Consider the following 15,386-nt stretch of genomic DNA (forward strand, 5'->3'; position numbering starts at 1 on the left):
CCTTCTGGTCCCATCCAAGGCCTGTCTCCCTTTTGTAAAGCCCACCTGGTCGGAGTGAACGATATCAGGCAAGATTTTGAGTAGTCTATCCGCCAGCACCTTAGCAAAAAGTTTTATGTCGCAGTTCAAAAGGGAGATAGGCCTAAAGTTGGCAGGTGATGTGGGGGCCTTGCCTGGTTTTGGAATTGTTATAACAGTAGCTTCCAACATTTCCTTGGAAAAGGAGCTTAGTTCTATGCCTTGATTGAAGGCCTGAGATATGTGTGGAGCCAGGGAGATGGAAAAAAGTTTGTAATAGTCATTAGAAAAGCCGTCAGGGCCTGGGGCTTTGTGGGATTTGAGGGTTTTAATAGTATTTATTATTTCTGTCGGGAGTATTCGGGTGTTAAGGGTAGTGAGTTGGGATGGCGAGAGTGTTGGGAGATTTGTTTCTTTCACAAAATTTTCGATAGTTTGGGTAGATGGTTGGGGTGTGTCTTTGTCATCTTTTAGATTATATAGATTAGAATAATATTGGCGAAATGTTTCTGTGATTTGTGTTGGGTGAAAGAGTTTTGTTGAGGGATTGTGGGGGTCTATAATATATGGTATCTTAGATTTAAATACTTTTTTTTAAACTAAATTAGCCAACATACGTGTGGGTTTGTTTTTGGAGGCGTATAAAGATGACCGAGAAGCTGTCATTTCTCTTTCATAGTTGTCCATTAGGATGGATCTAAGGTTTTGTCTAGTAGCGAATAATTGTTTATGTAGTGAGTCTGATGGATTTTTATTTATTTGGCTTTCTATAGAAGAAAGTTGGGCTAAGATTGAGTCTAGTTGTCGGGATTTTTCCCTTTTGTGTTGGGCACCGGTCTTAATAAGCACCCCCCTGATAAAGGCCTTTTGGGCGTTCCAGATGGTCAAAGGGGAAACATCCGGAGTGGTATTGTGAAGAAAATATTCTTCCAGCGCTAGTTTAATGTTGGTGTGATATTTAGGGGTTTTTAGTAGGAAAATATTGTTCCGCCAAGGTTTGGGGCTTTCTTTTATTATCTCAAGAGAGACATTGATCGAGACAGGGGAGTGATCCGACCAGGTGGCCGGACCAATCTGGGCTTTTTCTACCAGAGGAAGAGTGGATCTGTTCACCAAGATCAAGTCGATTCTTGAAGAAGATTTATGTCTGGCTGAGTAGAAGGAGTACTCTTTAGATGACGCATTTAAACATCTAAACGTGTCGAATAGGGATTCTGTTTGTAGCCAAGGGAGCAGGGAAGTCGCCGATCTCAGAGAACCTCTTGTGGAGTCTAGGGAACTATCCGGGACAGCATTAAAATCTCCACATATAAATAGGTGACCCACCTCGCACCTTCTAGCTTTTTTTATTGTTTTATTTAAAAAGCGAATTTGGGCTTGGTTTGGAGCATATAAATTTACTAGCGTGAAGGGTTTGTTGTTAAGAGAGCCAGATATAATGATGTATCTGCCTTTGGGATCTATAATCTGTGACTTAGCTTCCAGTTGTAGCGAATCTTTAAAGGCAATTAAAACTCCTGCTTGTTTTCTAGGGGAGCAGGCTGAAAAAATTTTTGGAAATTTTTTGTGGGAGAGTTTAGGACAGGCGGAAGCCGCGAAGTGGGTCTCCTGCACGCAAATAATATCGGCATTAGAGGAAAGAGCCTCCTTCCAAAGCAAAGATCTTTTAAATGGAGAATTTAACCCATTTGCATTGATTGATACAATCTTAATTGACATTATGGAAACCCAAGAATCTTTTGAGCCGGATTATTAATACAATTTGAGCAGTAGACCAAAAATAGAAAATAATAAAAGAAGTAACATGTAACAGGCATAGAAAACAGAGCAGATTAGAGAATGCCCATATCATCTTGTGTAAGATGATATTTCCATTTGTGGAAATTATTGTGGGCAGAAAAGGAGTAGTACACTCAGAATTACAGCGTAAGATGGAGAAATACGCATAGAGCTATTACAGGCTGGAGGGCCTGAATAGCGGTAATGGGGAGCGGAGAAAGTTCGTCTGGCGGAGAACTGACCGGGTCCGCCTGAGTGCATGGCTGGATGGGTCTCGTCCTCAGACGATATTGTGGACTTGGACTTGAGCGGGAATTTGCGCTCTTTTGGAGGAAGGATGATGAGTGGACGAGGAAGGTATATCAATCTTCCAGGATTTAAGAAAATGGATTGCGTCTTCTGGTTTTTGAAAGGTATGAGTGGTGTCTTCTCTGCGAATCAGGAGTTTTACGGGAAACCCCCATCTGTATGGAATCCCAGCTTGTCGTAGGGCATCGGTGACAATGGAGAACTTTTTTCTGTTCAACATGGTGGTTTGTGAGAGATCCGTGAATAGACGAATCTTTTCATACGGTGATGGAAGGTGAGATAGGTTACGCGCTGCAGACATAACAGCATCCTTTATGTGGTAAAAATGAATGCGTGCTATAATGTCTCTTGGGACAGAGTCAGCGATGAATCTGGGCTTAGGCAGCCTGTGGGCTCTGTCAATAGTTAGGTCTAGTTTACTGGCTTCAGGGAGCAGCGAACCCATCAGTTGTTTCAGGTAGTTTGGGATAACAGTGGAGGAGACGGATTCAGGAATTCCGCGGAATTTGATATTATTGTGTCTATTCCTGTCTTCAATATCCGCCATTTTTGTTTTGAGCTGCTCAACCTCCTCCACTAACTCGTAGTGTGCGTCAATTAAGGCATTGTGTGACTGAGAAAATTCGCCCATTTTATTTTCCGTATGGGAAACACGGTCACCAATCTCGTCTACGGTATTTTTAATAGCGGTATTTAGTGATTGGAAGCTGACTTGAATAGAATCACTTAAGGCTACCACCATGTCCTTTATGAAGGATTCAGATGCTGGTTGTGATGTGGATGACATGGATGACACGAACTCTCTCAGGGATGGTATTTGAGATATTGAGGGAGCTGCAGTGTCAGTCCTAGGCTTTTGTTTTTGGGGGCTATCAGATGAGGAGGAGGACTGTGACGTGCGGGGAGGATGTCGGCGCCATTTTAGGTGGTTGCTGTGAGTGGGAAAAATGTCTCTTTCCTCCTGATAGTGTCTGTAGTGAGGGCGATGTATTTGCACTCACCCGTCCTCCCTGGTGTTGTCTCGGCGGCGAGCTGTCATCAGGTTGAAGCTGAGCCGTTCCCTCCTCATTCTGTATGTCGGGCTCGGAAGAAAGCGGAACGGTGTCTGCCGGAGCGCTCCGGGATGCCGTGGCAGAGAAAAAATCATCAAGGCGCTTAGGCTGAGCGCGGGAGTCCCTGCGGCGAGGCATTGCAGCTGTCACTGAAGTTACCGACACCGCGGGAGAGAGGAGAGGACCCGTTAGGTGCTTTGGAGTTGCTTACAGGCTGGGACCGGAGCGGAGCTCAGGGATTAAGCGGCCATCTTCCTGCGCTGCCAGGCAACGCCTCTGTCAAAACATTTTTTTCAGAGGGCCGCCTCAAGGTTCTCATCACTAATTTTGAAGAGGTTCACCACTACAGTTCAGCAAACTTGCTGGTTCCAGCATCATATGCCCACAAATGTATCCCAGCACAGTATCCAGCTATCTGACACCTAGACAGAATGAATTGTCCTGCTTTGGCCACTCAAATTTCTTCATGTGTCACACTGTCCTTGTAGCGATCAATGGAAGCGTAACTGATTTCATGAGACATTGACCGTTTCACTGCATACCTGTGATGGCAATGTTTGTGACACCTCCTGCTTAAAACAAATCTTTTGTCTTAGAATGCGTTGCTGAATTGCAAAGATGGTTAGAAGTACTGGCATCTGAGTCCCCTTTATGGCCACGTTTGTGGCTCCTGACAATTTTGTGATGTAGGTGGCATGGGCATTGGCATTCTGATCAGCACTGGAATGGAACCTGTTTGCAAGTAGGGGACCATCTGTATTTGAATGACCATTTTGGCAGGACAGAAACAGCAGGAGAAGAGGAGGAAAGTTTAGTCTGAAGTGATTGGCTGGTTTACAAAAGGAGAGGGACGTTTTTTTGAATCGCCATTTGTCGTAAATGAGCGTGTGAAACACAAATCAAGCTGTGTAATTTGAATTGCCATTTCACAGGAATAGGCAGGTGGGCGGAGAATAGAGCCTGTTTTGTGATTATGATTGGTCGGCGACGGTGAGGAGGAGTTTTCGTTATTGGGCAATTTGATTGTGTATAATGGTGAGAATGTAGGGATGGACTGGCAACCTACCGCTTGCTTCTGATTGATTTTCAGGTAGGAGGGGGCTGGTGGAACATTGCTGATTGGATTCCTGTATTTTTGTGTTAGCAGGAAGGACAGATGGGCGGGGTTATGGAACCTGTCGCTTGCTTTCAGTTAGTCGGCAGAGGAAGGGCGCTGGTGAAGCATCACTGATTGGGAGGTTAGCAATGTTGTGATAGCGGGGAGGGGGCTAAATTTTTAAATGCCTAGTAGTGGGCATGAAGGGATGGGCGGGCTGCTGAGCCTACTATGTGAATCTGATAGGTTGGCAGGAGGAAGGGAGTTGAATGCACAGTAGTTGTTGAATGATTTAAAAAATTAGGCTTTCAATTAGCTTGAGAAAGGTAGTTGTATCTACTGAAACGCGTTGCTCGCAGATCCCTGTATGTGTTTCCAATAAAAAAGGAATTTATTATCCTGGATCAGAGTCTGATATCCCTAGGAGCGCTGACAGCCGCTTTTTCTTCCCTGAGGTTTTCAATTAGCAACACCTAGAAAGAAAGACAGTGAGTGCACAAACTACCAGCAAACTGATTTAAAAGTTCAGGAACTGTTTTTTTGTATGGGTGCCTCTTGTGGGTCTTGTGGATCATGGTGTTAGTTGGTTAACTCACACCATGCTTGAAAACACTGCTTGGACCACTAATTCTCGGTTTGACCAGCCCCAGTGGTATGTGGTCCTCAGTAGCCCCAGTAATAATAGCAGTCCTCAGTGGTAATAGTGCCCCATGTAAGTCATATTACCCCCCTTTGCAGCTTTGGTTCGGCTCATTAGCACAGGCTCTGACCTCTTCACCCGGTGTCTGCATTATTGCATATCCTGTACATGCAGCACAGATGCCAGGGGGAGGGTTCAGAGCTCAGAGCCTGTGATACTCAGCCACGGCCGCTACAGAACTACAGAAGGAGATAAAGGACTGTGCCTGATCATTACGGAAGCAGTCAAAGGGGTCTGGTGTGGTCAGACCCTCCTGACATTGGACCAAAAGATGAACACACTTTTAAGCCAGATTTTTCTTGCTAAAAAGTGCTTCTTTTTTGTCTGACAAACACCTCTGTGATATAATTCTTCTGTATAATTGCTATATTTATATGAATGAAAAGCCAGCACTGTCATGGCCCTATCATGGGGTATGTGGCAATATAGGGCACATATATCGCTAGTAAACCAACAAAGTGAACCCTTCTGTTCAAAATAAGTGAAGATTTATAAAACCTCCTTACTGTCATTATTATATCCAGGAGACCGCGGGACTGAAGGCTGCAGCAAATTATTAACCCATTCATACTAATAATAACAGAACTATAACATGGAATAATGTTGTAAGAATGACGGCGAGATACAAGATCACTGCAATTATATCCCTCATGAGAACACATATGCAAATTTTACATGTAAGTCAGAACTACGGCAGGACAAGACAAGCCGTAATTATAAATCTATATATAGTCCTACTAATTCAGGAAACCTGGGAGTCATAATCTTAGATATGAAAATCAGTATTTCTCAACTGGAGTCTTAAGCCCTCCAGCACACCACTATTTAAAAAAAAATCCTCTACCCCCCCCCCCCCCCCACACTTTTAAAAAATATTAACCTATTATTTTTACTTTGACATAACCATCTGATGGCTTTATTTTGTGCACATGCTGTATTTTTATAACAATTTAATGCACCATATAATGCACAAAAAATTTTGGGAAAAAGTAAAGATTTCTAACTGCACTGAAAAAATGCAAACTGTGTCATTATTTTCATGGGTGGGTATTATGTTTCTATGACGTATGTGGTACCACAAAAAATCCATTCTAAATGTATTCTGTGCCTCAGTATGATTAGGGCGATACCACATTAATATTTCTTTTGTTGTACTACTTTAAAAAATACTGTAAAATATTTTTTATATTATTTAGATAAAAAAATATATTTTCTGTAATGCACTTTTTCAGTCAGCGGGGTTGTGCGTAAGTTTGTTTTTTAGCAGGAAGCATTTTTGTGACGCAGGTGACATTTTGCTGGATTTTTATCAAATTTTATCTACAGGGACATAAAAATGTGTAAAAAAAAATAGTAAGAGAAAACTTTGTCCACTTTCCCCTTTTTAATCTCTTAATGCAACAGGATGTAAACTCGCATCCTTCGGATGGCACAGAAGCGGGGACCATGCCAACCGGCAGCAGGAGCCGGCTGTGACTGAAAGCCAGGCTCTCTCTACAGCAGTGGGATTGCTGATAACAGTGATCCCCACTGTTAACCTCCTACATCCTGTGATCTATGTAGATCACAGCATGTAAAGGGTTCACCAGCTTATTGAGCGAAGGGCACCCTTGACAATCAGGGTAAACATGCTCTGCACTTGTCAAACTCAAGTTGAGGAGACGCTCTTATCCGCTGTGACTCCATCCCCAAGATCTGGTACCAAGAATGATGAGTGACAACCCTTCCATGAGATCCACGGGGTCCCAGAATCCGGCCTCTACGGTTTGAAGCCTTACAGATACCTTCACCCATATCTGGTCCTCACTGTCAGTGGTCCTTAGTGGGATCCCTGAGATGGTTGTTGTCAGCAGCTCCTCTGCAGATGATGAACAGGGTTTTCCCCACTGCTTCCTCTTTGGCAGACGCCTCCTGGGATTAAGTAATATTGGGCATTTACATAAGTAAATAATCTATTCCTAAGGACATTGTCTACTAAATAAGTCACACTGAGTAATGACAATGAGCGGTGTAATTACTGCCAAGGGAAGGAAGTGCCTGAGATATTGGGAAACTGCACATGATGAGGATACAAGGACCAGGAGTCATCTGGGTCACTTTCACGGCTCCATTGACATTTAGATATTTTTTGCAGTCGTCCCTTTAAGGACCTTCACACGGGGCGTAATTGTCTGCAGCGCAAATGGAGATTTGGTCAATTAGTGCAGATTTTGCTGCATTTTTAACTGTAGAATGAGTTCTGTGGAGCGTCTTGTGTCTTTTCCGCAGATTTTAATTGTAGGATTACATCTCCGGTGTGTTAGAGACCCGCAGCAGAAATTAATCTTGCAGTTTTGAAGTAAAGATGTGCAGATTTTAACTGGTACGGAATTCAAGCCCCATAGGGATAACATTGTGACACAGAAAGGCACGGATTTTCTAATTCCCACCTGTGTGAAAGACCCATTAATATTCGGTCACTTTGTTTTATCTTTATACTATGTGCGGTATATGATGTTCTCCTATAATGTAATAAAACCCTGCGACTCCTCATTATCCCCCGACCCCCTACACTCTGTGTGCCCCATATAGCCTGCAGTAAAATGGACCGAGACATCTTCAAATCATGGTACAGTGCATGCGCAGTATATTATCAGCGCTAGTGCAAAATAATGTCTGATACACTTCCTATACAATAGGATCAGTTTTGGTGCATATATAATAGTACGGCTGCTTTCACATCTGTGTCAGGGTTCCATTATGGCAGCATAAAAGGGTAATCCCCTGGCCGAATGGATCAGTCAAAGACTGGATTCACACGAGCGTATATCAGCCGCCGTTTTCACGGCTGACCGATATATGCTACCATCTGATGCATTGGATTCCAATGCATGAGATCAGATGGGCGAATTCCCACAGCGTAAAAGCACCCGGCCAGCCAATATAGAGCCGGGCAGGAAGGATAGACCTAGAACTATCATCCTGCCGGAATATGTTGGTGGCTGCATAGACTTCTATGGAAGGTCACTCTGCTAAACTCCCTCCTCCTTCTCTCCTCCTCTCTGCCCCTTGCAGGATGTTTACAATGGGAGGAGGTGGGGTGGGCGGGGATAGTTACTAAGCTCCCACCCCGCCCCCTCCCATTGTTGGCTGCCGGCAAGGGGCAGAGATGGGGTGGTAGCTTAGCACACTAGCTCCCATCCCGGACCTTCATCCCGGACTTTTTCTTCTGGCATTTGTGCTCGATCTGCAGCAGAATCTCAAAACAAAGGATCCCGGCGCAGATGTGAAAGCAGCCTAACATATATAATAAAATGTAGTATGGTGGATACAAAGAAGCATCTGATACGGCACATATATAATAGCGTCTGGTACAGGTCGTATCGGATGACTGAAGACACTCAGGCTGCACGGAGGTGTGAGGGGTGCATTCTGCTACTAACAACTAAATTGCAGTCGCTTTCTTGTCGGCCCCCAAGTGGCCGCATCCCCCGTCCGTTCACAAACCGTCCCAACTTTTCTGCTTTTCTCAGGAGCCTCAATAGAACTTTCTAATGTTAAAAACAATCGCTCAAAAATCCCAAGTTTGTGTTTCTGCGATTTTTGTGCGATGCGTTTTTACCATTAGAAAGTCTTATCGACATTTGCATTAAAAAAACGCACTGATATCACGATCGCAAGTGTGAAGGCACCCAGAGGGCGCTACCTGTCACACAGCATAAAACTATTTAGATCTGATCTTGGGCGACACGGTTATGGCCCCGGCCTCGGCCCTGAGGGCGACCAGAAGCAATTACTTTTATGAGCATTAACGTCATCATTGTCTGCATGTTACACATAACACCCGACGTGGTGCAACAGGAACTAAATGCAGGTTTATCACAAGGAAGTCCAACCTGCTGACACCCACAGAGCCCTATATAACACCGCACATCCCTGCATCAGCAGAAGACCACAGCCGGTACATCACACAGGTAGGTACCTGCTACTACTCAGCTACAGCTCCTCTAACGCAGACAGATTACTGCACAGTATCTTGTATCCGTCACTTGTCATACTAGAGAGTTCTGATACACTGTAACAACACTGCACATGTGTCAGGACCAGGGCAGATCTCCATCACTGACAGCAAGCAGAGGTCTTACAAATGCTGAATTTTCTTGGATTTTGTCTTTTTCAGGACGAAGGTGAAACCCCAGAACTGACCATGAGACCGGTCTCTGTGCTGCTGCTGTTGTCGCTGAGTGAGTATTTCTTGTTTCTGTCCCTCTGCTCTTTGTTTCCTATTTCTGGGGGAAATATGAAAAAGAGCAGAGTTATAAATGTGGTCCAGTGTGGATATATAGTTGTGAAAGATGAATTTCCTGCAGCGAGGGCCGGACTTTGGGATGTGCCACCTGTGCAATCACACAGCCAACCCTGCTGAAGGGGGCGCTACAGGTGACCTTGTGAGCCCTACAATTGTTTAGGGTGCCTTCACATTTGTGATAAAGTCGCATGATTTTCCCGTGATTTGATTATGACACCAATGATTTTCAGTGTTTTCATTCCCATTTGTGAGGTTTTCATTCATGTGATAAATAGAGATGAGGGAACCTACTCGGCCACGCCCCTTTTTCGCCCGAGCGCCGCGATTTTCGAGTACTCGGGCGAAAAGATTCGGGGGGCGCCGTGGGTGAGTGGGGGGGTTGCAGTGGGGAGTGGGGGGGAGAGGGAGAGAGAGAGGGCTCCCCCCTGTTCCCCGCTGCTACCCCCCGCTCCGCCACGCCTCCCCCCGCCCCCCGAAGCTTTTCACCCGAGCACGGAAGTACTCGAAAATCGCGGTGCTTGATCGAGTAATTACTCGAAACGAGTATATTCGCTCATCTCTAGTGATGAATGATTTATCTTTCTGCGTTTCCTTTTTTTATATAATAATAATAATAATAATCATCTTTATTTGTATAGCACCAACATATTCCGCAGCGCTTACATAGACAGGGGGAATACAGAAAGACAAAATACAAACATTACAGAACTACAATTACATAGTAATCAGTTGATGGAAACAATAGGGGTGAGGGTCCTGCTCCAACGAGCTTACATACTACAGATAATGGGGTGATACAGAGGGTAAAGGGGCTGGAGATGTGCACAGTATAGTGAGGTGGAGATGTGCAGGGTATGGCGAGGTGGAGAGTGAGCGATGCTATACACATAGACAATGGTCAGACATTTAGCCGTGTGACGGCAGAAACAGTATGACTGCAGTAGCGGTTTATGATGGCTAGCAGGAATTGCAATCAATAAGTCAGGGAGCATGTTATCAGGCGGAGTACAGAGGGGTTTGTTTAGGGAATTCGGTATGCCTCTCTGAAGAGGTGCGTTTTTAGAGCACGCCTGAAGTTCTGCGAGTCCTGGATTGCTCGGGTAGCCTTTGGTAGTGCGTTCCAGAGGACTGGTGCTGCTCTGGAGAAGTCTTGGAGGCGGGAATGTTTCCCTATGAAACCTCCTTTTATTCGCATTGCAACCCATGAACTTGCGATTTTCGTGCGATGCGTTTTTGAATATGAGAAACTCCCATTGTTTATCGCGAGAAAATCGTCAGCGACAGCATTGTTACTTCTGATAACCCCATATGCAGGAGCTGTTATTTGAGCGATTCCCTTGTGTATATGTGTAGATACCCCAAAGGTGAAACTTTCCCGTAACATGTTATGAGTGTTTGTGTAAATACTTATCTGTATGGAACAAGATGACATTTATCACGTGTCCACGGAGGATCCGGACCTCTGATTCCTGTGATTTGTGCTTTGCAGGTGCGGCCGTCGTACTGATCAGCGCATACAGAGTGCCGCCAACTAAAAGTGAGTATCATCCATAACGCTCTGTCTGTCCAAGGGACCTTTCACACGGGATGCAATTATCCACAAATCGCAGCACAGATGCAGATTCTGTCCGTCAGTGCAGACCTTGTGGCGGTTATAACTGCAGACTGCGATCTTCAGAACGTCTTGTGGAATTTCTTGAGTTTTATTCTGCAGAATTTAATTGTGGAATTGCATCTGGTGTTTGTTAAAAATGTGCGACAATTCCGCGAGACGTTCTTCATTTCACAGCGGAAAGCTTTTCCTCTGCAGAATTTAGGTTGGATTCAGACGACCGTATATCGGCTCGGTTTTCACGCCAAGCCCATATACGGGGTCCTCATTTGCAGGGGGGGGGGAGGATGGAAGAGCCAGGAGCAGGAACTAAGCTCCCACCCCCTCTCTGCCTCCTCTTCACCCCTCTGCACTATTTGCAATGAAAGGAGGTGGAACGGGGGTGGGGCTAAGTGGTGATAATTAGCCCCGCCCCTACCCTGCCTCTCCCAATTGCGAATAGTGCAGAAGTGTGGAGAGGAGGCGGAGAGGAGGCAGAGAGGGAGGGGGGGGGGCAGGAGCTCAGAGCACTGCTCCCAACTCTTCCAGCCCCCCCCCCCCCCCCCCCCTGCAGAGAGAGACGACGTATATCAGCTCGGCGTGAAAACCTAGTCCATATACGTTCGTGTGAATCCAGCCTTAATCTTGCAATTTTAAAGTGAAGACATGCGGAATTCAAACCCCAAAGGGGTAACATTGGGATGCAGAAACAAGCGTGTGAACTAATTGTGTCCCCCCTTTCCGCCCCTCAACACTGTTTGCAATGGAAGAGGCAGGATGGGGGTGGGGCTAAGTTTCACCCTATCCCAGCTCAGTGCACCCCTCCCAGCCCGGCCTGGCCCTTCTCCTCCCCCTGCAGAAAGGGACACCGTATATTGGCCGGGCGTGAATAAGCCCTAAAGCTGCCTGTCCACGGACGATGATCACTTGTGATAAATCGCCCGCAGATCACGCTATGAAAAGCTTTCCATAGGCTAACTATGGAAATCGCAGCCCGACGTCCCTGAGTGGACAATCGTAGAGATTCTCCGCTTGCGGATTGAAATCACGGCATGCTGCGATTTGCCACAATTCTCCATAGTGAGCCTATCTATTAGATGGACTCATCATGGAGACCTGTACGTTCTCCCCGCTCATCCCCCGCGGTGGAATGTCGCTAGCAATATGCCGCCTCGGCCGTGGACAGGCAGCCTAAGACGAGTTACAAACAAGCACATCTCCATTACAAGTGTGTTATACATGACAGTGCGGCCGTATGTCATCCGTATTCCTCTCTGCATTAGTTGTCATTGGTTCTATTTGTAAATACTGATCTGTATTTGCTAGATAGAAAATAAAACCAATCCGGGGCAAAAGCGGACAAAAACAGGTCATGCTGTGATTTTAAAACACAAACATGAAACATACGACCATGTACATAGATGCATAGATCTACATGTGCTCTGTATTACAGTCTGTAAAACATGGGCCAAATACGGTTACCTAAGAGCCGCCTGATCTGTATTTGCCCAATAGAATAGAATACGGCGACCGCAATATGCGAAAAATCGATTGTGCCGTGTTTTTAAAAAAATGACTTAAAAAAAAAAAAGACAGCCATGTGATGAGCCCGATAGATTTACATTAACTCCATATAACAATCAGTCAACAGGGATCCAATACGGAGTAAAAATCTGCTTGCATGAAAGCAGCCTTATGTGTTGTTTAACTCTAATGGCTATTACTGCTGCTCAGTGAACACGTCTCAGTAAGCTCTGCTCTCACCATTAGGGCTAATTCACACATCTGTAAATCAGCCGGGTTTTCACCCGATGCACTGAGCTCCCACCAGTTGACTGGCTGAAGTCCACCACTCGCTGCCCGGGCCTATCAGCTGATTGGGCACCTGCTGCCGGTGCCACAACAGACAGGGGCACAAAGCGGAAGTAGATAGCTCCAATCCCTGTGTAATGACCTGCACAGCTCTCATGAAAATTAATGACAGCTATGCCTTGTAATTAGAAGCTATAGCACTCAGCCTGCAGTACCAACCTGGTCCACTGCTCAATGTATGGAGCTGTTTGCTTACTCCAGCAAAACAGCTAGAAGTGGGCCAACTCCTTTAAGGGCTCATTCACGCAACCATATTTTCAGGCCATGTACCATCTTAAGACAACTAAAGGCCCCAGTACAGTCTAGAAGGCTATTCTTATGGAGATATTTCACATGGACCATTAGTTCATATGTAAGAAATCACTGCATGCCCAATTCGTGTCCATTTTCACAGGCAAGAATAGAGCATGCAGTGCGCACTGTCTGTGGAGACTAACTGTATTATAATTTTTTGCAGAGCTGTGCCACGGGAACACGACATATCACAGCTGCGGCACCGCATGCCCCCTCAGCTGTACCAATTGGTCTAATCCACCCAAAATCTGCACCCTGCAATGTGTAATAGGATGCGCCTGTAAGGGCGGCTACGTGCTTCTGGATGCTAAGAAGAAAACATGTGTCTTTCCCCAGGATTGTCCTAAACATTAGAAGCCCAGGACCCTGCAGCCCACCGGGGCGGCCATATTTATTACCTCCTTCTTCTCTTATTATCTATAGCCAATTCTGTGTTTCTTTCAAACAATAATAAAAGATTCAAATCATCTTCTTCGTTTTCTTCTGTATTATCGGAGAATTAAGGGTTTACTCCAGCCACTGCTGTCAAGGAGTCCTATATTATCAGGGCCATAAGTAGAGTCCATGGTGCCTTAGGCCGGCTGACCTATGGGCCATCCGCAATTGACATACAAGAAAAAGAAAAATTGAACTGTGCATGACCAACGGTGAGCGTCCGTGGTCTTCCACAGTACAGAAAAAAAAGGTACCCGGGGACACCGGCCGAGGTCAGAGCCAGATTCCACTGCAGGCTCCTGCATGTGGAATCTGGATCACCCATGTGCAGGAGGCCTTAGGCACTTTTATTGCTTATGCCCCCAATTGGTGAGTCAAGTTGAAGCTGCTGCCCACACTTTAGATAGTTATCCACCTAACCAGCATTTGGCCAACAGCTATCTGTCACATTGTGCTCCTGGGCCTGTAGTTCTCCCAGGAGTACACTTCCACAGGTGTGGGATGATTGAGCTGGCTGGGTGTGTATTGCTCCAGTCAGCCAATCACCACTGGTCAGCTGCACATAAAAGCCAGCCACTTTTGCGACAGGGTGTTGGACATTTATCTTTCTTCTTTCATTTTTGTCAAGACTTCCTTTATTATCAGGGCCATAAGTAGAGTCCATGGTGCCTTAGGCCGGCTGCACATGGGCGGATTTACATTGCGGAATCTGCAGCAGCATGAAGGCTTCCGCAGCAAATAGCATGCTTTGAAGGTTTGTAAAAATCCCTTTTTCCTTCACATTGGCGGAAATAACTTCCATTTTTTCTATATTTTGCTGCTGACAACCTTCAAGGGTTTCAATGGAAGCCGTATGACCCATGGGCCATCCACAATTGACATTCAAAAAAAAAATGTAAAGTTCATCACCAACAGTGAGCGTCCGCGGTTATTCATAGTACAGAAGAAAGAAGGTACGCAGGGTCGCCGGCCAAAGTCAGAGCCGGATTTCACTTCAAGCTCCTGCATGTGGAATCTGGATCACCCATGTGCAGGCAGCCTTAGGCACTTTTGGTGCTTATGCCCCCTATTAGTGAGTCAGGTTGAAGCTGCTGCCCACAATTTTGATAGTTATAGACCCAACGATAGTTAGTTATCGACCCAACGATAATTAGTTATCGAGCTAACCAGCATTTGGCCAACAGCTATCTGTCACATTGTGCTCCTGGGCCTGTAGTTCCACAGGTACGGGATGATTGAGCTGGCTGGTTGTGTATTGCTCCAGTCAGCCAATCGCCACTGGTCTGCTACACATAAATGCTGGCCGCTTTTGCAAGTGAGAGCTGGACATTTATCTTTCTCTTCATTCCGCTCAGGACCCTGGTGTTTGGAGTTTTGCATGTGTTGCTGCATGCATGAGGTTCTGGGTGGAATTCCCTTGTCTGTTGGTGAGAACAGAATCCTGCTCTGCTTGTATGCTATTTACCATCTATGGCGAGCCAGACCCTTAGATTCCAGTGTGGGGCTGTCCCTATTGGGTTGATCGCCCCGTTTGCAGGCTGGACTCCCTCGGGTGTAAGTTGTCTGATGAAATAACGAGGACCCTTGTTGTGGGCTCATGAGCTTAAAGGGGTAATCTCGCGAAAGCAAGTGGGGTTAAGTACTTCTGTATGGCCATATTAATGCACTTTGTAATATACATCGTGCATTAAATATGAGCCATACAGAAGTTATTCACTTACCTGCTCCGTTGCTGGCGTCCTCGTCTCCATGGCTCTGTCTAATTTCAGCGTCTAATCTCCCGATTAGACGCGCTTGCGCAGAAGGGTCTTCTCCCATCTGTTCGGTCCGGCACGAGCGGCATTTTGGCTCCGCCCCCTTCTACGTGTCATCGCGTAGCTCCGCCCCCATCACGTATGCCGATTCCAGCCAATCAGTCCCATTTACTGTTCAGTCTGTTTCGGTGTGTATTC

At 45.8% G+C, this 15,386-nt stretch overlaps 1 protein-coding gene across 1 annotated transcript in view; it reads left to right on the forward strand.

Moving 5' to 3' along the window:
* Positions 1-2,846: 2,846 nt before the first annotated feature.
* The window catches only part of LOC136633508 (uncharacterized), a 767,630-nt gene continuing 755,090 nt past the window's right edge, over positions 2,847-15,386 (forward strand). The window contains exons 1-3 of the mRNA XM_066609268.1: positions 2,847-2,919; positions 8,795-8,907; positions 9,114-9,177. Coding sequence (XP_066465365.1) covers positions 2,847-2,919; positions 8,795-8,907; positions 9,114-9,177 — 250 coding nt within the window. The remainder of the gene's footprint in view (positions 2,920-8,794; positions 8,908-9,113; positions 9,178-15,386) is intronic.

This window comes from Eleutherodactylus coqui, chromosome 6 (genome assembly GCF_035609145.1).
Source record: "Eleutherodactylus coqui strain aEleCoq1 chromosome 6, aEleCoq1.hap1, whole genome shotgun sequence".
Lineage (NCBI taxonomy): Eukaryota > Metazoa > Chordata > Amphibia > Anura > Eleutherodactylidae > Eleutherodactylus > Eleutherodactylus coqui.